At 47.1% G+C, this 26220-nt stretch overlaps 2 protein-coding genes across 2 annotated transcripts in view; one reads left to right on the top strand and one right to left on the bottom strand.

The window, feature by feature from the left end:
* Window positions 1-670: 670 nt before the first annotated feature.
* LOC144484583 (uncharacterized) lies at window positions 671-25959 on the top strand. Its single transcript, XM_078203065.1, has 5 exons — window positions 671-821; window positions 3480-4502; window positions 14195-14973; window positions 23918-24024; window positions 24166-25959. Exons 2-5 carry the CDS (start codon window positions 3830-3832, stop codon window positions 25211-25213), a joined length of 2607 nt encoding a protein of 868 aa, XP_078059191.1. The 5' UTR covers window positions 671-821; window positions 3480-3829; the 3' UTR covers window positions 25214-25959.
* The window catches only part of LOC144484582 (uncharacterized), a 102325-nt gene continuing 84380 nt past the window's right edge, over window positions 8276-26220 (bottom strand). Inside the window, exon 6 of the mRNA XM_078203064.1 lies at window positions 8276-9520. Coding sequence (XP_078059190.1) covers window positions 8440-9520 — 1081 coding nt within the window. The 3' untranslated portion in view covers window positions 8276-8439. The remainder of the gene's footprint in view (window positions 9521-26220) is intronic.

Here is a 26220-nt window from a genome sequence, read left to right as displayed (position 1 = left end):
CAAAATCATGGAATTCTCTCCCTACCAGCGGGGTGGATGTACCTGCACAACATGGACGGCAGTGAGTTCAGGTCCATACATCACAAAGGTCGACACTCCTGCGCCCCCTACAAACATGGCAATCGCACCTGCACCCTGCTGCACATTGCCCCTGACAAAGATGCCGGCCGCACATGCGCACTGATAGACATTGCCACCGACACATTGGCGGCCGTCAGCCCAGGCCCAACACGACAAGTTGCGCCTCCAATTTGGTACCAACAGGGCGCCCGGGAAGTTATTTTCCGGGGTTTGGGTTTGAACAACATGTTTACGAAGCCTCTCCACCCACCCGCCACATTCATCGCTCTCTGCGCGCCGCCCTCTACCTTAAACTGATCTCGGATTCGAGTTAAAACCGTCCGTCCGCCGCCATTACCCGCACTGCGCATGTTTCAGACCCCTCCCCTGTTCACTCTGGTTGGAGGACCAGCCGCTCCCGCTCGGGTCCGCCAGCCCCGCCCCCTTTTCCTATTGGTCCGGAGCTGCCGTCAATCAGTCCCTGGGCATTGTGACGTTGAGCATGCGCAGTGCGGCTCATGTCCAGGGACAGGCGCTTGTTTGTCTGATCGTCAGGCGGGAAGGAGGCGGATAAGCGGAGGCAGCGTTAGGGGCAGTGGGTGGGAGGGGAGGCTCCACACACCCAGTGGAGGCTTCAACACCCCCCAATAAGGAACTAGCGGCACCGCCTCAACACCCAACACAACGGCAGCTGCAGCGCTTTCTCCCGGGGCCAGGCCCCACTGGACAAATGTGGCTTCAGGAAGGAAATGCAGCAATGGGTTTGATTTGATTTATTGTCACATGTATTGGGATACAGTGAAAAGTATTGTTTCTTGCGCGGTGTACAGACAAAGCATACTGTTCATAGAGTACATAGGGGAGTAGGAAAGGAGAGAGTGCAGAATATAGTGTTACAGTTACAGAAAGGGTGAAGAGAGAGATCAGCTCAATATGAGGTAGGTCCATTCAAAAGGAGGAGGCTTTGGAGAAGGTACAGGAAAGATTTACCAGGATGTTGCCTGGTATGGAGGGCATTAGCTATGAGGAGAGGTTGGAGAAACTTGGTTTGTTCTCACTGGAACGACGGAGGTTGAGGGGCGACCTGATGGAAGTCTACAAGATTATGAGGGGCATAGAATCATAGAAACCCTACAGTGCAGAAAGAGGCCATTTGGCCCATCGAGTCTGCACCGACCACAATCCCACCCAGGCCCTACCCCCACACCCCTACATATTTACCCGCTAATCCCTCTAACCTACGCATCTCAGGACACTAATGGGCAATTTTAGCACGGCCAATCAACCTAACCTGCACATCTTTGGACTGTGGGAGGAAACAGGAGCACCCGGAGGAAACCCACGCAGACATGAGGAGAATGTGCAAACTCCACACAAACAGTAACCCAAGCCGGGAATCGAACCCGGGTCCCTGGAGCTGTGAAGCAGTAGTGCTAACCACTGTGCTACCGTGCCGCATGGACAGAGTGGATAGTCAGAAACTTTTTCCCAGGATGGAAGAGTCAATTACTAGGGGGCACAGGTTTAATGTGTGAGGGGCAAGGTTTAAAGGAGACGTATGAGACAAGTTTTTTATGATGTGGAGATGCCGGCGTTGGACTGGGGTAAACACAGTAAGAAGTTTAACAACACCAGGTTAAAGTCCAACAGTTTTATTTGGTAGCAAAAGCCACACAAGCTTTCGGAGCTCTAAGCCCCTTCTTCAGGTGAGTGGGAATTCTGTTCACAAACAGAGCTTATAAAGACACAGACTCAATTTACATGAATAATGGTTGGAATGCGAATACTTACAACTAATCAAGTCTTTAAGAAACAAAACAATGTGAGTGGAGAGAGCATCAAGACAGGCTAAAAAGATCTGTCCACAGTTGCGTGGACCTGCAGAGTTTCACTGGCTGTCTTGTCTGGAGACAATACACATCTTTTTAGCCTGTCTTGATGCTCTCTCCACTCACATTGTTTTGTTTCTTAAAGACTTGATTAGTTGTAAGTATTCGCATTCCAACCATTATTCATGTAAATTGAGTCTGTGTCTTTATAAACTCTGTTTGTGAACAGAATTCCCACTCACCTGAAGAAGGGGCTTAGAGCTCCGAAAGCTTGTGTGGCTTTTGCTACCAAATAAACCTGTTGGACTTTAACCTGGTGTTGTTAAACTTCTTACAAGTTTTTTACACAGAGGGTGGTGGGTGCCTGGAACTTGCTGCCGGGGGAGAAAGTAGAAGCAGATATGATAGTGACTTTTAAGGGGCTTTTTGACAAATACATGAATAGGATGGGAATGGAGGGATATGGTCCCCGGAAGGGTAGGGGGTTTTAGTTCAGTCGGGCAGCATGGTCGGTGCTGGCTTGGAGGGCCGAAGGGCCTGTTTCTGTGCTGTAAGTTTCTTTGTTCTTTGTTTGTAAAAGTCTGATAGCAGCAAGGAAGAAGCTGTTCTTGAGTCGGTTGGTATGTGACCTCAGACTTTTGTATCTTTTTCCCGACGGAAGAAGATAGAAAAGAGAATTTCCAGGATAAGTGGGGTCCTTGATTGTGCTGGCTGCTTTTCTGAGGCAATAGGAAATGTAGACAGTGTCCATGGATAAGAGGCTGATTTGCGTGATGCACTGGGCCACATTCACACTCCTTGTAGTTTCTTGCACTCTTGGTCAGAGCAGCAGCAATACCAAGCTGTGGTGTCCCTGTAAAAATTGATGAGAGTCGTAGTTGACATGTTGAATTTCCTTAGCCTCCTGAGAAAGTAGAGGCGTTGGTGGGCTTTCTTAACTAAAGCAGCAGTTTCGAGGGACCAGGACAGGTTGTTGTGATCTGAACACCTAGAAACTTGAGCTCTCAACCATTTCCACTTTGTCACCGTTGATGTAGACAGGGCATGTCTTCCACTACATTTCCTGAAATTTTGTATATATTCTAGTGATAGTTGGAAGAAGTCCATGCTGACTCTCTGTACATCAATCCACTCAGTCCCATTTCCCCTCCATAACTCTGTTCCCTTTTTAATTCCTTCACACCTATCTGATTTATTTTTCAAATCATTGATCATTGCTGATTCCACCATGCACAGAAGCAGTGGGGTGAGGTCGTGACCACTCGTGAATGAAATTGGTCCTCACATCTCCTTTCTATTGCTGATCAATGATATGTTTAGTAATGTGGACATTGGGTAGCCGCCTGCATGAAGATTTTCAGGTCTCTTTGTACTGGACAGGAGCATGGGTCTGTCAATCAGCCTGAATCAGCACCTTCAGGAGAATTGGGAGGGTGTGTATTAGGTACAGCAGTATGACAATGGGGGAGAGTGTGTGGGATGGAGATTTACAACTTTAGGGAATGAGAAAGCAAAGAATATTTCATGGAAACTAGAATGGTCTGTTTTGAATTTCAGTCCTATACTTACACTGATAACTTCTATAAACAGGATATTAGAAGGAGAGAATTTACAGACTGAAATCTCACACCAAACGTCACAACAAGATGTTACAAAGTCACTGGATTCATCAGGACCTGAATATAATTGCCGTTTGAATGTATGAGAAGAAATGTTTGTTTGTTCTGTCTGTGGGAAAAGATTTCAAACATCAGTGTGACTGGACAAGAATGGAGACCCCACACCCCCGAGTGAGAGTGTTCCAGTGAACTGACTGTGGAAAGAGCTTCAACCAGTAACACAGCCTGAAAAACATCACCCCATTCACAGCGAGGAGAAACTGTACATGTGTTCTGTACTTGGATGTGGAATCAACTCATTATCAAAAGGACACTGGCACCATGGAGAGACCATGGAAATGTGGGGACTGTGGGAAGGGATTCCAGTGCCCATCTGCACTGGACACACATCGACGAGTTCACACTGGGGAGAGGCCGTTCACCTGCTCCGTGTGTGGGAAAGGATTCACTCAGTTATCCAGCCTGCTGACCCACCAGCGAGTTCACACCGGGGAGAGGCCTTTCGCCTGCTCAGACTGTGGGAAAGGATTCAGCGATCGTTCCACCCTGTGGAGGCACCGGCGAGTTCACTCTGGGGAGAGGCCGTTCACCTGCTGTGTGTGTGGGAAGGGATTCAGTCATTCATCCACCCTGCAGACACACCGTGTCACCCACACGAATGAGAGACTGTTTAAATGCTCAGACTATGGGCGTAGCTTCAAAAGCTCTCAGACTCTGATGGGCCACCAGCGCATTCACACTGAGGACAGACCGTTCAGCTGCTCTTACTGCGTGAAGAGATTTAGAACATCATCCCAACTGCTAATACACCAGCGAGTTCACACTGGGGAGACACCCTTCACCTGCTCTGTGTGCAGGAAGGGTTTCAGTCATTCATCCACCCTGTTGGCACACCAGCGAGTTCATACTGGGGAGAGGCCATTCACTTGCTCTGACTGTGGGAAGGGATTCACTCAGATCTCCAATCTGCTCACACACCAGCGAGTTCACACTGGGGAGAGGCCGTTCAGCTGCTCTGAGTGTGGGAATAGATTTAAACGGTCATCTCACCTGCTAAGACACCAGCGAATTCACAAGTGATGACAGGGGTTGGATTCTGCTGTTATTGCTGCTGTTAATCACATCCAGGACTGAACCATGTTCATTCTAACAGGTGCTGAAGTGAGAGGGTTGGAGGGTTTCTTTCTGCTGGACTGACCGACCTCATGGCTTTGCTTCCAGTGGGTCGATGCTGTTTGAATTTGGGAGTGCACATTTTACTGAGATGACCCACAAACAGGAGGTAAATCAAAAATAAATATATTTGTCTCTGTTTCATTGAGTCTACAGCACAGGGCCAGGCCAGTCGGCCCAATTGGTCTGTGTCAGTATTTATGCTCCACATGAGCATCCACCCACCCCTCTTCATCTCCCCCCATCAGCATATCCTTCTATTCCTCTCTCCCTCATGTATGTATCCAGCTTCCCCTTCAATGTATTCATGCTGTTCACCTCAACCACTCACTGGTAGCAAGTTCCACATTCGCATCATCTTCCTCATCTCTGGAACCATTGTGGTAAATCGCCTCTGGACTCTCTCAAGGACCCTCACATCCTTCCTAAAGTATGGTGACCAGAACTGGGCTCGGTATTCTGTTGTGGCCTCACCAGAGCTTTAGAAACTATCAGAATAACTTCCCTGCTTCTATTCTCAATTCCCCGATTTCTTAAGTCCAAGATCCAAAATGCTCCAAACAAGAATATCAGACCTTTTTGCTTAACATTAAAAGCATTTTAACAACATTCTTAAAGTGGCTAAAGAAGATTTTGACCAATGAAGGAAGGAGTTGTTGGCACAGAAAGAAGCCATTTTGAACTTGCTCTCTTCAAAAGAGAATCCAGAATGTTTGATTCTGGGAAGTGGAGTTAAAAATGAAGCTGCAGCTACAACAGAGCAAGAAGAAGACATTTCAATGTGGAATTGACTGGAATATTCTCTCTGGATTTAAACAATGGAGGAGCTACAAACATGGAAGAAAGTGAAGTTCAAAATGTGAACTCTGAACAGACTGTTTTCAGAATTGGAAATCCACAACTGAACAGCAATGAGGACTGTCCTCTTGCAGAAGAAACTATAATTAGTAAAAATTACGATAATTATTGAAAGAAAACTTTCAGAAAACACTGAAACCAATAATATTTTCCATCTTCAGTGGACTGAGATTCCTGGACATGGAACCCAGCAGTGTGCTGTTACCAAGCTGGACTTGTGAATGTGAAGTGGACAATGGGGGGATTATTATGTCTGTTGCAGGTTATAAGATAGTTAAACATAGGAAAACAGTGGACTTAGGAACAGGAGTTGGCCATTTGGCCTTTCGAGCCTGCTCCACCATTCGATTAGATCATGGCTGCTGTTAAGATATCCAGTATGTTTTACATTGTAATATTCTAATTGGGATATTATTGTGATACATTTTCATTTCTTCCAGGGAATATGTTGTGAAGATCTAGTTTAATAATTCATGTGTTTCAGAAATATTAATTTTGGATTTTTAAAAAAATGTAACAACTGGAAAACCTGGTTTGAGAATCTGATAAAAACACCCTGAGGGAATCCGCAGTCACAAGGTGTGGCCCATGTTGGTTTGAGAAGTCAAAACTAGAAGGGTAAGAACAAGTGTAACACGGCAGCTGGGCTCTTTTAGCTGGAGACATTGGGTCTGACAATTTTTTTCCTGTCTTTGTTCGAGAGGGGAAATCTTCACGCAGACCTCAAGAAAAAAGGTTTGGTTCTGAAACTAAAAGTTAATTAATTTAAACATCTTTTGGACATCCCTACTGGTCTGTTACCATGAGGAGAAGTGATTCAGGGTGGTCTTGGTTGGAATTCTGGGTGTTTCTCACAGAAAGCAGGCAATCTGCAGTTAGCTTGGGAGCTGTGGGACCGGGAGCTGTGGACCAGCTGTGGGACCGGGAGCTGTGAACCAGCTGTGAGACCGGGAGCTGTGAACCAGCTGTGGGACCGGGAGCTGTGAACCAGCTGTGAGACCGGGAGCTGCGAACCAGCTGTGGGACCGGGAGCTGTGAACCAGCTGTGGGACCGAGAGCTGTGAACCAGCTGTGGGAGCAGGAGCTGTGAACCAGCTGTGGGACCGGGAGCTGTGAACCAGCTGTGGGAGTGGGAGCTGTGAACCAGCTGTGGGACCGGGAGCTGTGAACCAACTGTGGGACCGGGAGCTGTGAACCAGCTGTGGGACCGGGAGCTGTGAACCAGCTGTGGGACCGGGAGCTGTGAACCAGCTGTGGGACCGGGAGCTGTGAACCAGCTGTGAGACCAGAAGCCGAGGAGGTCATTAGGAATCATGGGTGTTCCTAATGTTTAAATCCCTCAGCAAGAAGGCAGTGAAGTCCATGCTTGGATTGAGGAGTCCATGTTTTGAGTCAATTTTGAAATCTCAAAGGAAAGTTGGAGAGTTGTTTAGCCGAAAGCAAATAGAAGGATCCTCATGAAATCTTGGAGTCTGGAGAATAGCTGGATTACTGAGGAGAATTAAAGTGAATTCTGGGAGCTTTGACATACCTTTGGGATTTGTCCCAGGAACAGAAGTGAATGTACATTCAAGATATTAAGTATAAGGGCATTCTTGTCGAGGAGTAAAGTACAAAAAAGGAAAAATGCTGCAAAACCTCAGCAGGTCTGGCAGCATCTGTAGAGAGTGAAAACAGAGTTCATGTTTTGAGTCAGAACTGAGTTTAGAGCATAAATCTTTACAAAAAAAATTAATCGAGCTGGTTTTTAATATTCTGTTTATATTCAGTGAAGTTTGATTTTGTTTAAAAACCTGGAATCTTGTGATGGGTGTTTGGATTTCTCACTGAACGTTAATGTTCTCGACCCGAATTATAACAACACACAATATTTCAAAACTATTTGAAAAATAAAACCATGATGGTCTTTATTTTGTACAAAGTATTACACTATAAGACACCCCTCATCGAGGATCTACAATAATTTCTTAGCTCGAGCAGCAGTGAAACAATCAGGTAAATGAATAAAAATTGTACTAATTGTCGTCCCTTCTGAATCAGGAGGGTTATCCCCAGCACAGAGGGTCATTTGGAATTTTTCCCACTGACCAATTAACAGGGATTATACTCTCCAACCGTCTGAAGTGAATTCTTTCCCTGAATCGTCCAGGCCGGTGCAGCTATCAACTTGCAGTTTGGCTGATCAGCTGAGATTTTCTGCAGCATTTCATCGATCACCGTGTGATTCCTTTCACAGAGTCCATCACTGAAAGGACTTTCAGCTGCCGTGTTCCTGACCAGAATGTTCATGTTTTCACACGTCTCAAAACTCATCATTCAGAAACTGAGCTGGTGCCACAGCTCCAGCCCCAAGGGCCAAGGGAAGGTTCACTATTGGGATGTGATGGCATCCTCCAATAATTTTTATACATTGTACACTTTGCACTGGTCTCTTGTATGAGTCTCAGATACTCTTCATCAACTGCTCCTGAATCTTGAAGCAGGATTTTTAATCTTTGGCAAGTAGTGTGAACAAATTGTCTGTGTAGTTTTAAGATAATTTGCATCTTTCCCTTCTGATTTTTATCAAAGCTTTCATTATTCCTTCTCAAACATTCAGATTGGAAACGTCAGGTACTTTTAAACATTCTCTGTCACCACGTTATAATCCTGACCGCCTTCTGGTGAAGGAGGAAACTGGTTCCAATCTTTACTTGATATAAATTTATTCACAGAGTGAAACATTACAGGTATATAACTCCTAATACCATTCCATGCTCTGTCAGTAAGTGTCTATATGTGCTCATGTAAACATCTAATCAATGTCCACTGCTTGTATATATTTAACCCCAAATTATACAATTAACACCCACAGTCAGAGTATTTAAAAGGTCTCTAATCGGTGTGACTGCCATAATGTCTCAGCAGGTTGGATGACTCAGTGAATCCTTTCCTACACTCAGAGCAGGTGAACAGCCTCTCTCCTCCGTGTGAACTTGCTTGTGTTTCCGCAGGCTGGAAGGATCAGCAAATCCCTTCCCACATTCAGAGCAGGTGAAAGGCTTCTCCCCGGTGTGAACTCGACGGTGTGTCCGCAGACTGGACGACTCAGAGAATCCCTTCCCACACACACAGCAGATGAATGGCCTCTCCCCGGTGTGAACTCGCCGGTGTTTCCAGAGGCTGGAGGAATCAGTGAATCCCTTCCCACACTCAGTGCAACTGAATGGTCTCTCTCCAGAGTGAATTCGCTGGTGTGTCAGCAGACTAGTGGACCTAGTAAATCCCTTCCCACACACAGAGCAGGGGAATGGCCTCTCTCCAGTGTGAACTGCCTGGTGTCGCAGCAAGGTTGATAACTGAGTGAATCCCTTCCCACACACGGAGCAGGTGAATGACCTCTCCCCAGTGTGAACTGCCTGGTGGTTCTGCAGGGTAGATGATGCACTGAATCCCTTCCCACACACGGTGCAGGTGAACGGCCTCTCCCCGGTGTGGACTCGCTGATGTATCAGCAGGTGAGATGACCGAGTGAATCCCTTCCCACAGTCAGAGCAGGTGTACGGCCTCTGCCCGGTGTGAACTCTCTGGTGCTTCTGCAGAGCAGAGGAATCACTGAATCCCTTCCCACACTCTGAGCAGCTGAACAGCTTCTCCCTGGCGTGTATTCGCTGGTGTCTCCGCAGGTTGGATGAAAGAGTGAATCCCTTCCCACACACTGAGCAAGGGAATGACCTCTCCCCAGTGTGAACTCGCTTGTGTCTCCGGAGGCTGGATGAATCTCCGAACCCTTTCCCACACTCAATGCAGGTGAAAGGCCTCTCCCCCGTGTGAATGCGTCCATGTATCAGAAGACGGGATGAATCAGTGAAACCCTTCCCACATTCAGAGCAGGTGAATGGCCTCTCCCCAGTGTGAATTTTCTGATGTGTCAGCAGGTTGGATAACTGAGAGAATCCCTTCCCACAATCAGGGCAGGTGAATGGCTTCTCCCCAGTGTGACTGCGTCGATGAATCTCCAGCTCACATGGTGCTTTGAATCTTTTCCCACAGTCCCCACATTTCCACTGTTTCTCCCTGATGCGGGAGGCCGCCTGTCCCTCCAGGTTTGACAATCAGATGAAGCCTCGTCCTCACTGAGAACAGATGTACACTCCCTCTCAATGTAAATGGGGCAATGCTTTTCAGGCTGTGTAACCTGAACACTCTCACTCACGGTTGTACTTCTTGGTGCTTTTCCAGTCACACTGATGTTCAATCATTGCCCACGGACAGAAAAAAAACAAGCAATTCTTCTTCTAGATTCTAATGCCAATGATATTCACATTATGGTTATTTGAATGACTCTCAGATCTGAATGTGATGTTTTGTTTTGATATTTCTGTCTGCAAATCCGCCCCTTGTAATATCCTGTGAAAAAGTTTGCAAAAGTCAATACCATCCGCAGTGTTGTAGAAAAGAAATTCAGAACAGATAATTCTCAAATCAACAAAACTATTTTTTCTTCTTTAATTCCTGAAAAGTTGTAAATCTGGCCCACATGGTGGCACAGTGGTTAGCACTGCTGCCTCAGAGGGCCAGGGTCCCGGGTTCAATTCCGGCCTCAGGTCACTGTCTGTGTAGAGTTTGCCCTTTCTCTCTGTATCTGCATGGGTTTTCCTCTGGGTGCTCCACTTTCCTCCCACAGTCCAACGATGTGCGGATTAGGTTAATTGGCCATTCTAAATTGACCCTGGTGTCGGGGGATTAGTGGGGTGAATGTATGGGGTTACGGGATAAGGCCTGGGTGAGATTGTGGTCGATGCAGACTCGGCGGCGCAAATGGCCTCCTTCTGCACTGTAGGGATTCTAAACATTCTGCTACTATTCTCATTCTGTTGTACCTAACATACATCCTCCCAATTCTCCTGAAGGTGATGATTCAGACTGATCAAAAGATCCATGCTCACTGCTTGCGGTCCAGTGAACAGGCCCGAAAATCTTCAGGCAACCTGTTTGCCTATATCCGAAATAAATAATATATGTTGATCCCAAAGTGTTTTTCCACAGGCAGCCCCAGGAGTCACATTCTCTGGATCTCTCACAATTAGATTCTTCCAATCAGCCTTTTTGTTCTGTTTTTTTTCCAGCTGCTCAGATTTCCTTCCTCTCCATCTCCCACTCACAGCTTCACTATTCAGTTACTGAATTCTTCCCCTTCCATCCTGAAAACCTCTCAGACCATAAGACCATAAGACCATAAGACATAGGAGCGGAAGTAAGGCCATTCGGCCCATCGAGTCCACTCCACCATTCAATCATGGTTGATTTCAACTCCATTTACCCGCTCTCTCCCCATAGCCCTTAATTCCTCGAGAAATCAAGAATTTATCAATTTCTGTCTTGAAGACGCTCAACGTCTCGGCCTCCACAGCCCTCTGTGGCAATGAATTCCACAGACCCACCACTCTCTGGCTGAAGAAATTTCTCCTCATCTCTGTTCTAAAGTGACTCCCTTTTATTCTAAGGCTGTGCCCCCGCGTCCTAGTCTCCCCTGTTAATGGAAACAACTTCCCTACGTCCATCCTATCTAAGCCGTTCATTATCTTGTAAGTTTCTATCAGATCTCCCCTCAACCTCCTAAACTCCAATGAATATAATCCCACGATCCTCAGACGTTCATCGTATGTCAGGCCTACCATTCCTGGGATCATCCGTGTGAATCTCCGCTGGACCCGCTCCAGTGCCAGTATGTCCTTCCTGAGGTGTGGGGCCCAAAATTGCTCACAGTACTCCAAATGGGGCCTAACCAGTGCTTTATAAAGCCTCAGAAGTACATCCCTGCTTTTGTATTCCAAGCCTCTTGAGATAAATGACAACATTACATTTGCTTTCTTAATTACGGACTCAACCTGCAAGTTTACCTTTAGAGAATCCTGGACTAGGACTCCCAAGTCCCTTTGCACTTTAGCATTATGAATTTTGTCACCGTTTAGAAAATAGTCCATGCCTCTATTCTTTTTTCCAAAGTGTACGACCTCGCACTTGCCCACGTTGAATTTCATCAGCCACTTCTTGGACCACTCTCCTAAACTGTCTAAATCTTTCTGCAGCCTCCCCACCTCCTCAATGACAGTGACCCTGCCTGTTCCTCTTCTCTTTCTGTTCAACACAAACAAACTGTTTTACTCACAGATGTGAGACACAGGAAGAAGGTTCAGTCTGTGTGAAGCTCAACCTCCATTGTTACAAAGTCCACCCTCTGATTGGCTGGAGGACAAGAGTCCTTCCGGTCTGCCAGGGCTCCCGATTGGCCGGAGCCGTCAGCCTGGAAACCTTGGCTCCAGGATGGGCATGTGGAGGGGGAGGAAAGGGGGGAGGCGGGGCTTCCGTGTCCGCTCGCCCGGGCCTGCGCACTGGAACCCCAGGATGTCACCTTGGAGCAGACTGATTCCTATTGGCTGATTCAGGGAGGACTCCTTTGTGGACGTCACAAAGCTTTCCCAGCACTCAGTCACCCATTGGAGCACAAACACAACACTGCGGATTGGACAACAGCTCCCACGTTCGGAGGTCAAAGTGTCTCCTACCCCCACGTGGGCTCCTACCCCCGTATTGTCGTCATGGCAGAGATTGACCAATGGGAACGCCTGGAGGACCTTAAATCCTCCAGCCAATCAGGGCGCGCGCTTTGTGCCAATGGCTGCACGGATCATCCCGTGGAGATGCCGGCGTTGGACTGGGGTAAACACAGTAAGAAGTTTAACAACACCAGGTTAAAGTCCAACAGGTTTATTTGGTAGCAAAAGCCACACAAGCTTTCGAGGCTCTGAGCCCCTTCTTCAGGTGAGTGGGAATTCTCACTCACCTGAAGAAGGGGCTCAGAGCCTCGAAAGCTTGTGTGGCTTTTGCTACCAAATAAACCTGTTGGACTTTAACCTGGTGTTGTTAAACTTCTTACTGGATCATCCCCCCCATTGTGTGAATGAGGAGCTTGTTCAGCTGCTCATCACTGCCCAGCAAAGCTGCTGCTCCTCTCCCTCTGAATGAAGATTGAGCTTCACACATAGTACAACCTCCTCCCCTGTCAAACATCTGTGAGTAAAACACTTTATTTTCTATCCTTTTATATTTCTTTTCTCATTCTGGGGGAAATTGGGGACTTGCAGCAACTGAAGGGAAAGGAAGTGAATCCAGGGAGGCTGCAGACTCTGGAAAGGTTAGCCCAGGTCTCTCTCTCTCTTTTAAAGTTTATTTATTTGTCACAAGTAAGGCTTACATTAACACTGCAATGAAGTTACTGTGAAATTCCTCTAGTCGCCACACTCCAAAGCCTGTTCTTGTCAATGCATCTACCCAGCATGTCTTTTAGACTGTGGGAGGAAACCGGAGCACCCGGAGGAAACCCACGCTGACACGGGGAAAACGTGTAAACTCCACACAGACAGTGACCCAAGCCGGGAATCGAACCCAGGTCCCTGGCGCTGTGAGGCAGTAGTGCTAACCACTGAGTCACCGTGCGGCTCTCTCTCTCTCTCTCTCTCTTAAAGAGATTGACATCCTTTGCTCCCTCAGCTTGATACATTCATTTGTCTCACGGAAATGATGGCCTCTTTCCTAATGTTCACAATTAAAAGGGTGGTTTCCCCAGAAGATGCTAAGATTTAAGGACGTAAATTAATATAGGACAGAGAGTAATATGGTATGTTTTAGATACATTATTTATCGATCTGCAATAAACTTCATTTATTATTTAGTCTTGTAATATAATACTCGAGTTACGTTATATGTTTCCAGTTGTAGTTACAGCACAGAAAAAGTCAATTCAGCAACTTGAGTCCATGCTGACAATCGTTGGAGCAATCCAGTCAGTCCCATTCCCCTTCTATATCTCTGCTCCCCTGCAAGGTTATTTCTTCAAGTGCCTATCCAATTTCATTTTGGAATCATCGATTATGTCCAATTCCACCATTCTCATAAGTAGCAGGTTCCTGCTCATGCACATTCACTCAGAAATAAAGCTTGTCCTTGCGTTAGTTCTGTATCCTTAATCAGGTGATGTTGTGTATATTAAATATATACATACACAAAGCCAGCAGCCTATGTGGTGGTTTTCAGGCCGTTGTGCCCTGGACAAGAAGCAGTAAACATGTATCTGTCAATCAGGAGAATTAGGAGGGAGTATATTAGGTACAGCAGAGTGAGAATGGAGGGAGGGTGTGTGGTGTGGACACTTACAGCTTTTGGGGAAGAGGCAAGACTATTCCATTGAAACTACAATTGTCTGTTCTGAATTTCTATCCTGTCCTGACGGTGATAACTTTTGTAAACTCTTTTCACAGGACACTCGAAGAGGATTTGCATTTGAAAAACTCAAACCAAATATCACATCAAGATCTGACAGTCACTCAATTAATCAGGATCTGAATATCATCGTCCTTCGATTGTGGAAGGAGAAATGTTTGCCTGTTCTATCTGTGAGAAATGATTTCAACATCAGTGTAGCTGGAAAAGCACCGAGACACACACACACACCCGAGTGAGAGTGTTCCAGTGAACTGACTGTGGAAAGAGCTTCACACAGCCGGAAAAAACATCACACCATTCACAGCGGGGAGAAACCGTACTCAAGTTCCATGTGTGGATGAGGCTTCAATTGATCATCCAACCTGGAGGGACATAAGGATACCGGCACCATGGAGAAACCGTGGGAATGTGGGGACTGTGGGAAGGGATTCTGCACCCCATCTGCACTGGAAACTCATCATCGTGTTCACACAGGTGAGAGGCCATTCACCTGCTCTCAGTGTGGGAAGGGATTCACTCAGTCATCCACCCTGCTGAAACACCAACAAATTCACACTGGAGAGAAACCGTTCACCTGCTCACAGTGTGGGAAGGGATTCAGTAATTCATCTCACCTGCTCACACACAAGCGTGTTCACACTGGGGAGAGGCCATTCACCTGCTCTGAATGTGGGAAAGGATTCACTCAGTCATCCAACCTTCTGATGCACCAACGGGCTCACACTGGGGAGAGGCCATTTACCTGCTCAGAATGTGGGAAGGGATTCAGTGATTCATCTGCCCTCCTGACACACAAGCGAGTTCACACTGGAGAGAGGCCATTCATCTGCTCCGAGTGTGGGAAGAGATTCCCTCAGTCATCCAACCTGCTGATGCACCAGCGGATTCACACTGGAGAGAGACCATTCATCTGCTCTGAATGTGGGAAGGGATTCATTCAGTTATCTCACTTGCAGACACACCAGCGAGTTCACAATGGGAAAAGGCCATTCACCTGCTCTAAATGTGGGAAAGGATTCATTCAGTCATGCAACCTAGTGATGCACCAGCAAGTCCACACTGGGGAGAGGCCATCCATCTGCTCTGAGTGTGGGAAGGGATTCAGAGATTCATCCACCCTTCTGAGACACCAGCGCATTCACACTGGGGAGAGGCCATTCACCTGCTCTGTGTGTGGGAAAGGATTTGGTCAGTTATGCAGCCTACAGAGGCATCGACAAGTTCACACTGGGGAGAGTTTGTTAGCCTGCTCTGTGTGTGGGAAGGGATTCACTCAGTCATCCTGTCTGGTGACACACCAGCAAGTTCACAAGTGAAAGCAATGATTAGATTCTGTTGTTAATCAGATCCAGGACTGAACCATGTTCATCTTGACAGTCGGTAAAGTGGGAGAGTTGGAGTATTTCTTTCTGCTGGACTGGCCGGTCTCTCAGTTTGGCTTCCAGTGGGCTGGTGTTCTTTCACCGATGTTGGCAGTGCTCCCAGTGCAGTCTAATCCTGGTTCAAAACAAGTTGAATATAAGCTCCCCTGCTTTCCAATCCTAACCTACTCCAATAGGAGCTGTTTATATGGGCCCAACACTGGGGGAAAGATGTGAATTTTTCGAGTGTGTGCAAAGGAGATGTGCTGGAATGTGTCACGCATGAAAGAATTTGGAGGCAGATTGTCATAGTTTTCAATAGAGAATTGGATCATTTTTTTGAAGAGGAAAAATTGACAGATGTGGGGGAAATGGGCACTGTGTGAATTTTTATTGCAGAGAGCTAGCACAGACAAAATGGGCTGAATGGCCTCCTTCTGTCTTGCCATTCCACAATTCTGGATTACCAGCTAGCTGATTCTGTACAGCACGACATGACAGTTGGTATCTCTCTTGCCTCTGAGTCAGGAGCTGGGGGGAAGGGGTTTGAATTCCCAAACCAGAGCTGGCATTCCCGGTACCAGTACCGAGGGAGAGCCGGACTGGCAGAGCGACCATGTTTCGAGTGAGACACTCACCCGAGAGCCCTGTCTCCCTCTGAGGCGGACATAAAAGATCAAACAGCAACAGCTGGAAGAGGACAGATGTAACTCCGTGATGTCCTGGGGCCTGATATTTATCCCACAATTAATATCCCACAAGTAAGACCAGGTGATCTGGTCATCATCACATTGCCTTCTGTGGGAGCTTGCTGTGCGCAAATTGGCTGCCACATGCCGATCTTCAGAAAGCGTTGACTGTGAAATGCATTGAGGTTCCCCAAAAGGCGGAAGGCACTATATAAATGCAAGCTTCCTTATGAATTAACAGGCTCCTATCCTTGTGGACAGATCGTCCAGAGGACCAGGAGTCAGCACAAGCCGGCTGAGTGCGGGAGGACAGGAACTTCCAGTGTGAACCCAGGCTGCTTCCCTTCAGAGGCCACTGAATACATTGTGGGACCTGACCATTTAATGAGGATACTTTGACTTGCTGAGCTGTGAATCCCACCCCTTTTCCCTCTGTAATGCTGGCTGAGAATGAGCATCGGGACTGGTCAATGTGCTGAAAGTACCTCTGCCCCTGAAGATCGAGATAATGTTTCCCTCTATAATTCTGCTGTAAATAATTTATCTCACAAACTAATGGATAGATTTCACCAAACCTTGGTACACTGACCGAGTATGGCCGTTGAAAGAAATGATTCATTTTTGGTTAAGATCGGGATCTAGGAATTATATAAAGGAGCCGTTCACAACGGGGGATCAGGCAAATTCACTTTCTCTATTAGATTGTTATGGTTTGTTTTATTTTGACTGTTGATTGTTTCAGGATTTTGTGGAGTATCTCGGCTGCTGGGGTGGAATTTGTCACAGCTGTCAAATGTGAGCTGAGTTTTCAGAGCAGGTTGTTGGATTAGGATTTGCCTAAAATCTCCTCCTGAGACAGTGCTCTTAATGAATAAATGTACTATTTTTAGCTTTATTGTCACAAAGCATGTTTTCATCCCTGTCTGTAACAATATACCTCAAAAGCTCATGGACGAGTTTAAACAAAACATGGTACATGAAATAACGCCTCAGAGACCAGTGTCCCTTCAACAGATTCCCTTTATTTACAAACTCAATTCCACTCCTAAGATGGCTTCTGTTACAAAGTCAGAATCAGGATTGTCAGTGCATTGCCATATTATATATATATATATATATATGCACACACACACACAGATGGTACTCCCTGATTAGGTAGGTGATCATTACCGACCTAATAGGTTGGAAGAACAATAGGTCAATAAGCATAGAGGCTGGGGATGAGGTTGGGGCCAAGACAAGGCTATCTAAGAGGAAGACCATTCTGGGGGAGTATGACCTCAGTGGGCCTGGAGGTCTGGAGTGCATCTGCTTCAATGCAAGGAGCGTCACGGGCAAGACAGACGAGTTTAGAGCCTTAATGCTTAGTGACGGAGACTTGGTTAGAAGGACAGGACTGGCAGCTGAATATTCCGGGGCATAAGTGTTTTAGGCGAGACAGAGGAGGGGCTAAGAGAGGTGGGGGAGTAGCAATGCTGGTTAGGGAGCATATTACAGCAGTACAGAGGGTAGACAATTTGGAAGGGTCAGGTAACGAGTCACTGTGGGTGGAGCTCAGAAACAGGAAGGGCGCAGTCACTATGCTGCGGTTATACTACAGGCCTCCCAACAGCCCACGGGAAGTTGAGGAACGGATATGTAAGAGATTCTGGACAGGTGCAGAAAAAATTGGGTTGTTGTAGTGGGAGACTTTAATTTCCCTCACATAGACTGGAAATCGCTTAGGGCTGGGGGCCTGGACGGGAAAGAACTTATAAAATGCGTACAGGAAGGTTCTTTGGAACAATATGTTGACAGTCCAATGAGAGAGGGGGCAATACTGGGCCTAGTACTGGGGAATGAGCCCGGTCAGGTCATCAAAGTTGCAGTAGGGGAACATGTGGCAAATAGTGACCACAATTCTGTAAACTTTAGGATAGTAATGGAAAAACTTGAGTGTTGTCCTATGGGTAAGGTGCTGAATTGGGGGAAGGCGAACTACAACTGGATTAGGCAGGATTTGGTGGCTGTTGATTGGGAGAGGCTGTTCGAGGGTAAATCCACATCTGGCATGTAAGGAGCAGTTGATAGGACTGCAGGACAGGCATGTGCGTGTAAAGAGGAAAGATAGGAAAGGGAGGATTCGGGAGCCGTGGATAACCAGTGAAATTGTGGGTCTAATCAAAAAGAAAAAAGAGGCATACATGAGGTCCAGGCAGCTAAAAACAGATGGCGCATTGGAGGAATACAGAGAAAGTAGAAAAGAACTGAACAGGGAGTTAAAAGGGGTCACGAAATGTCTATGGCAGACAGGATTAAGGAGAATCCTAAGGCATTTTATACATAGGTTAGGAACAAGAGGGTTGTTAGGGAAAGAATCAGACCTCTCAGGGAAAAGGAGGGGAATTATGCTTAGAACCAAAGGAAGTAGGTGAGATCCTAAACGAATACTTTGCATCAGTATTCACAAAGGAGAGGGACATGTTGACTGGTATTGTCTCAGAGAGATGTGTTGACCCGTTAGAAAAAATCTCAATTACAAGGGAGGAAGTGTTAGGTTTTTTAGGAAACATTAAGACAGACAAATCCCCAGGGCCAGATGGCATCTATCCTAGACTCCTCAGGGAGGCGAGAGATGCAATTGCTGGGCCTCTAACAGAAATCTTTGTCTCTTCACTGGACACAGGTGAGGTCCCAGAGGATTGGAGGATCGCAAATGTGGTCCCATTATTTAAGAAGGGTAGCAAGGATAACCCAGATAATTATAGGCTGGTGAGCTTGACGTCCATGGTGGGGAAGTTGTTGGAGAAGATTCTTAGAGATAAGATATATGCGCATTTAGAACTGAATAATCTCATTAGCGATAGACAGAATGGTTTTGTACGAGGGAGGTCATGCCTCAAAAATTTGGTTGAGTTTTTTGAGGAGGTGACCAAAACGATTGACAAGGGAAGGGCCGTGGATGTTGTCTATATGGATTTTAGTAAAGCGTTTGACAAGGTCCCTCATGGCAGGCTGGTGCAAAAGGTTAAATCTCACAGGATAAAAGGTGAGCTAGCTAGATGGGTGGAGAACTGGCTTAGCCATAGAAGACAGAGGGTAGCAGTGGAGGGGTCTTTTTCTGGCTGGAGGTCTGTGACGAGTGGTGTTCCACAGGGCTCTGTACTGGGACCTCTGCTGTTTGTGATATATATAAATGATTTGGAGGAAGATGTAGCTGGTGTGATCAGTAAGTTTGCGGACGACACAAAGATTGCTGGAGTTGCGGATAGTGATGAACATTGTCAGAGAATGCAGCAGGATATAGATAGGCTGGAACATTGGGCGGAGAAATGGCAGATGGAATTTAATCCAGATAAATGCAAAGTGATGCATTTCGGTAGATCTAATGTAAGGGGGAGCTGTACAATAAATGGCAGAGCCATCAGGAGTATAGACACACAAAGGGACCTGGGTGTACAAGTCCACAGATCCTTAAAGGTGGCAGCACAGGGGGAGAGGGTGGTGAAGAAGGCATATGGCATACTTGGCTTTGTTGGACGGGGCATAGAATATAAAGATAGATAGATAGATAGAACAGTACAGCACAGAACAGGCCCTTCGGCCCACGATGTTGTGCCGAGCTTTATCTGAAACCAAGATCAAGCTATCCCACTCTCTATCATCCTGGTGTGCTCCATGTGCCTATCCAATAACCGCTTAAATGTTTCTAAAGTGTCTGACTCCACTATCACTGCAGGCAGTCCATTCCACACCCCAACCACTCTCTGCGTAAAGAACCTACCTCTGATATCCGTCCTGTATCTCCCACCACGAACCCTATAGTTATGCCCCCTTGTAATAGCTCCATCCACCCGAGGAAATAGTCTTTGAACGTTCACTCTATCTATCCCCTTCATCATTTTATAAACCTCTATTAAGTCTCCCCTCAGCCTCCTCCGCTCCAGAGAGAACAGCCCTAGCTCCCTCAACCTTTCCTCATATGACCTACCCTCCAAACCAGGCAGCATCCTGGTAAATCTCCTCTGCACTCTTTCCAGCGCTTCCACATCCTTCTTATAGTGAGGTGACCAGAACTGCACACAATATTCCAAATGTGGTCTCACCAAGGTCCTGTACAGTTGCAGCATAACCCCACGGCTCTTAAACTCCAACCCCCTGTTAATAAAAGCTAACACACTATAGGCCTTCTTCACAGCTCTATCCACTTGACTGGCAACCTTTAGAGATCTGTGGATATGGACCCCAAGATCTCTCTGTTCCTCCACAGTCTTCAGAACCCTACCTTTGACCCTGTAATCGACATTTAAATTAGTCCTACCAAAATGAATCACCTCACATTTATCAGGGTTAAACTCCATTTGCCATTTTTCAGCCCAGCTTTGCATCCTATCTATGTCTCTTTGCAGCCTACAACAGCCCTCCACCTCATCCACTACTCCACCAATCTTGGTGTCATCAGCAAATTTACTGATCCACCCTTCAGCCCCCTCCTCTAAGTCATTAATAAAAATCACAAAGAGCAGAGGACCAAGCACTGATCCCTGCGGCACACCGCTAGCAACCTGCCTCCAATCCGAAAATTTTCCATCGACCACCACCCTCTGTCTTCGGTCAGACAGCCAGTTACCTATCCAATCGGCCAACTTTCCCTCTATCCCACACCTCCTCACTTTCATCATAAGCCGACCATGGGGGACCTTATCAAACGCCTTACTAAAATCCATGTATATGACATCAACTGCCCTACCTTCATCAACACACTTAGTTACCTCCTCAAAAAATTCTATCAAATTTGTGAGGCACGACTTGCCCTTCACGAATCCGTGCTGACTATCTCGGATTAATCCGCATCTTTCTAAATGGTCGTAAATCCCATCCCTAAGGACCCTTTCCATCAATAAAAGTTGGCATATGATGTTGCAGCTGTATAGAACGATGGTTCGGCCACATTTGGAATACTGCGTCTAGTTCTGGTCGCCACACTACCAGAAGGACGTGGAGGCTTTGGAGAGAGTACAGGGAAGGTTTACCAGGATGTTGCCTGGTATAGAGGGTCTTAGCTATCGGGAGAGATTGGGTAAACTGGGGTTGTTCTCCCTGGAAAGATGGAGGATGAGGGGCAACCTAATAGAGGTGTATAAAATTATGAAGGGCATAGATAGAGTGAACTTTGGGAAGTTTTTTCCCAGGTCAGAGGTGACGAACACAAGGGGTCACGGGTTCAAGGTGAGGGGGGGCAAGGTTCAACACAGATGTCAGGGGGACGTATTTTACACAGAGGGTGGTGGGAGCCTGGAATGCACTGCCAAGCAAGGTGATTGAGGTGGACACGCTGGGATTGTTTAAGACTTATCTGGATAAGCACATGAACAGTGTGGGAATAGAGGGATACAAAAGAATGGTCTAGTGGGCACATGAGCAGCGCAGGCTTGGAGGGCCGAAGGGCCTATTCCTGTGCTGTATTGTTCTTTGTTCTTCATTTGTTCTTTGACTCTGGGAGGAAACTGGAGCACCCAGAGGAAACCCATGCAGTTACGGGGAGAATGAGTGACTTCCATACAGACTCCACACATTCTCCCTGTGATCTGTTTCCTAATTTCATAGTTGGCCATTCAGTCCCAGCCTGTACCCGATAAAAGCAAAAGAATGATCATAAGCTATTTGTGAATCTGAAACCAAAAGAGAAAATGCTGGAAAATCTTCTCAGGTCTGGCAGCATCTGTAAGGAGAGAAAAGAGCTGATGTTTCATAGAATCATAGAATACCTACAGCGCAGAGAGAGGCTATTAGGCCCATCGAGTCTGCACCAACAACAATCCCACCCAAGCCCTATCCCCACAACCCCACATATTTACCCCCCTTATCCCTCTAACCTGCACATCCCGGAACACAAACGGGAAATTCAGCATGGCCAATGCACCTAACCTGCACATCTTTTGGACTGTGGGAGGAAACCAGAGCACCCGGAGGAAACCCATGCAGACATGGAGAGAACGTGCAAATTCCACACAGACAATGACCCAAGCCAGGAATTGGACCCGGTCCCTGGTGCTGTGAGGCAACAGTGCTAACCGCTATGTCACCATGCCGTTTCGAGTCCGGATAACCCTTTGTCAAAGCTAAAAGGCAGAGAAAGTGGGAGATATTTATACTGCAGGGTGAGGGAATGAAAGATGAATCATAGCCACAGAAAACAGGGGAAAATGTTTATTTGGAATCACGAGGTTTTGGTGCGCTGCTCCTTCATCTGGTGAGTCGCTCACCTGATGAAGGAGCAGCGCTCCAAAAGCTGGTGATTCCAAATAAACCTGTTGGACTTTAACCTGGTGTTGTGAGACTTCTTACTGTGCTTACCCCAGTCTAACACCGGCATCTCCACTCATCCCTTCACAGGCAACAGAGGAACTCCGCGCAGGCGCAGTACAGGCCATGTTCTGAGCTTGCGCAGTGGGAGTGCTGGCGATCGGGAGTTCCTTGTTTCTTGTCCTTGCGGCGGGTAAGGAAGTGACGTGTCCGAGGGAGAGATTGGCGCAAAGGGAGGGCGGAAAGCATTCATAAACACCCAGTGAAGGCTGCAAACCTCGATTAAGAAGGTTCCAGGCCAGTTCCGAGTTTGTCCTGAGCCGCTCCTCTTCCCGCGGAGACAAACCCGGAAGAACGGCCGCCATCTTTGCCGAGGCAAGGTGTAGCAATGCGCATGTGCAATGCTCCCTGCCAGCAGGAGGAGAGATTGTGAATGTCTGTCCTGGAACGACAGTGTTGGATTTTGAAACTCCTTTTACAGCGTTTAGAGTTTGTTTATTAGTGTCACAAGTAGACTTACGTTGACACTGCATTTGAAGTTATTGTGAAAATCCCCTAGTCGCCACACTCCAGTGCCTGTTCGGGTGTACTGAGGGAGTTAGAGGGGGAGGATTTGTCAACGGGAATTTCAAGCCAAGCGTCACGTCAACATTGATAGAATCTCCGGATTCATTCGGATCTGGATAGTACACAAAGGTAATTTCTGTTCATCCAGCATTGGATACCATAAGTGTTAAAGAACAAAGAAAATACAGCACAGGAATAGACCCTTCGGCCCTCCAAGCCTGTGCCGATCATGGTGCCCTAAATTATCTAAAACGTACCTTCTGCCCTTACTTGGTCCGTATCCCTCTATTCCCTCCCTATTCATTACCCATCCAGATGCCTCTTAAATGTCGCTAATGTGCCTGCTTCCACCACCTCCTCTGGCAGCACGTTCCAGGCACCCACCACTCTCTGCATGAAAAACGTCCCCCACACATCTCCCTTAAACTGCCCCCCTCTCACCTTGAACCTGTGCCCCCTTATAATTGACACTTTCACCCTGAGAAAAAGCCCTGTCTATGCCTTTCAGAATTTTGTAGACCTCTGACCTCTATCAGATCTCCCTCTGCCTCCATCTTTGCAGTGAAAACAATCCTAGTTTATTCAACCACTCCTCATAGCTGACCCCCTCGAGACCAGCCAACATCCTGGTCAACCTTCAGTCAGGATAGTGTGAGTGCCAGTGATGATGTTCACAGACTCCTGTTACCCTGGTCTCTCTAAGTGATAGAGGTTGAGGGTTTGGGCGATTTTAAAGAAGTCCTGGTTGATTGTAGCTATGACTCCCCCTGTCTCTTCCATCTTCTCCTTCTCACCCCTTTCCCTGAAGGAAATTAGTGAACCAGTTGCGTTTTTACAACAATCCGGCAGCTTTCATGGTCACGTTTTCCTCGTGCCGGCCCCACAAATTACCAGGTTCATTCAGCTCAATTTCACAACCTGTTTTTGTGGGTTCTCTCTCACTCCCTTTTTTCTGTTTTAAATCAATTTCACAGAGTTTCGGGAGGGCTTGGAGTCAGGAGATTCAAACCATATATCACATCCGGATCTGACAGTCGCACAACTTATAACAACGTAAATATCATCAGATTTTGAATATGGCAGAAAAAAGCACTGTTCACACTGGGGAGAAACCGTACACGTGTTCTGTGTGTGCAAGAGGCTTCAGCCGATTATCTTACCTGTCGATACACAATCGCAGTCACACCAGGAAGAAACCGTGGAAATGTGAGGACTGTGGGAAGAGATTCCAATCCCCATCTCACCTGGAAATGCATTGCCGCAGTCACACTGGGGAGAAACCATTCATCTGCTCCGACTGTGGGAAGGGATTCACTCAGTTAACCAACTTGCTGAGACACCAGCAAGTCCACAGTGGGAAGAGGCCAATGACCTCCTCTGAGTGTGGGATGAAACGCCAGCGAGTTCAGACCAGGGAGAAGCCATTCATTTGCTCCGAGTGTGGGAAGAGATTCTCAAGGTCACCTAACCTGCTCGCACACCAGCGGGTTCACACTGAGGACAGACCTTTTAAATGCCCTGACTGTGGGAAGTGCTTTAAAAGTGCTGGGGAACTCATGTCCCATCAACGTGTTCACACTGACGAGAGACCGTTCAGATGCTCTCACTGCGGGAGTGGGTTCAAGACATCCTACGCCCTAACTAAACACCAACGCACTCACACTGATGAGAGACCTTTCAGATGCTCTCAGTGTGGCACTGCATTCAGGCAATCGAGTAACCTGTCTGTACACCAGCGCATTCACACTGGGGAGAGGCCATTCTCCTGCTCTCAATGTGGGAAGAGATTCACTCACTCATCTAGTCTGCAGAGACACCAGCGAGTTCACACTCATGAGAAACCTTACATCTGCTCCAAATGTGGGAAGGGATTCAGTCAGTCCACCAACTTGCTGACACACCAGCAAGTTCACACGACTGAGAGACCATTTAAATGCCCAGAATGTGGGAAGTGCTATAAAAGTTCTGCGAAGCTGCTGTGCCATCAACGTATTCACACTGATGAGACACCGTTCAGGTGCTCTCACTGTGGGACTGGATTCAAGACATCACCTGCCCTCACATCACATCAGCGCACTCATACTGAGGAGAGACCTTTTAAATGCGCAGAATGTGGGAAATGCTTTAAAAGTTCAGGGGAACTGGTACGCCATCAACGAGTTCACACTGAGGAGAGACCTTTTAAATGTCCAGACTGCGGGAAGGGCTTTAAAATTTCCAGCAATCTGGTGTCCCATCAACGCGTTCACACTGGGGAGAGACCTTTCAGGTGCTCTGATTGTGGGACTGCATTCAGAGAATTATGTCACCTCACTGTACACCAGCGCACTCACACTGGGGAGAGGCCGTTCACCTGCTCAGAATGTGGAAAGGGATTCTCTCATTCATTCAACTTGCTGATACACCAGCGTGTTCACACTGGGGAGAGGCCATACATCTGCTCTGTGTGTGGGAAGGGATTCGCTCATTCATCCAATCTGCTGACACACCAGCGAGTTCACAAGTGAGTGGATTTTGCCATCAATTACATCCAGAAATGAACCCTATTCATTGGGCTCTGTTTCTGCTGATGCTAATAAACTCCATCTCAGGGCGGCACGGTAACAGTTGTTGGCACTGCTGCTTCACGGCGCTAGGGACCCGAGTTCAATTCCGGCCCTGGAATGCCGGATGACTGCGTGGATTTCCTCCGGCAGTCCAAAGGTTTGTGGGTCAGGTTGATTGGCCATGCTAAGTGGCTCCTCATTGTCAGGGGGATTAGCAGGGCAAATACATGGAGTTACGGGGATAGGGCCTGGATGGGATTGTTATCAGTGTATGCTCAATGGGCCAAATGGCCTCCTTCTGCACTTAGGTATTCCAGATTTGTGTTAAACATCAAAGAACAAAGAAAATTACAGCACAGGAGCAGGCCCTTTGGCCCTCCAAGCCTGCACCGACCATGCTGCCTGACTTAACTAAAACCCCCTACCCTTCCGGGGACCATATCTGTCTATTTCCATCCTTTTCATGTACTTGTCAAGATGCCCCTTAAAAGTCACTACCGTATCCGCTTCCACTACCACCCCCGGCAACGGGTTCCAGGCACCCACTACTCTCTGCGTAAAAAATCTGCCTCGTGCATCTCCTTTAAACCTTGCACCTCGCACCTTAAACCTATGCCCCCTAGTAATTGATTCTTCCACCCTGGGAAAAAGCTTCTGACTATCCACTCTGTCCATGCCTCTCATAATCTTGTAGGACTTCTATCAGGTCTCCCCTCAACCTCTGTCACTCCAGTGAGAACAAACCAAGTTTCTCCAACCTCTCCAAATAGCGAATGCCCTCCATACCAGGCAACATCCTGGTAAATCTTTTCTACACCCTCTCCAAAGCCTCCATATCCTTCTGGTAGTGTGGCGACCAGTATTGAACACTATATTCCAAGTGCGGTCTAACTAAGGTTCTATAAAGCTGCAACATGACTTGCCAATTTTTAAACTCAATACCCCGGCCGATGAAGGCAAGCATGCCA

The sequence above is a fragment of the Mustelus asterias genome, unplaced genomic scaffold (assembly GCF_964213995.1).
Source record: "Mustelus asterias unplaced genomic scaffold, sMusAst1.hap1.1 HAP1_SCAFFOLD_116, whole genome shotgun sequence".
NCBI classification, from domain to species: Eukaryota; Metazoa; Chordata; class Chondrichthyes; order Carcharhiniformes; family Triakidae; genus Mustelus; species Mustelus asterias.
Note: the sequence above shows the minus strand (reverse complement) of the source record. Positions and strands in the feature narration are given on the sequence as shown.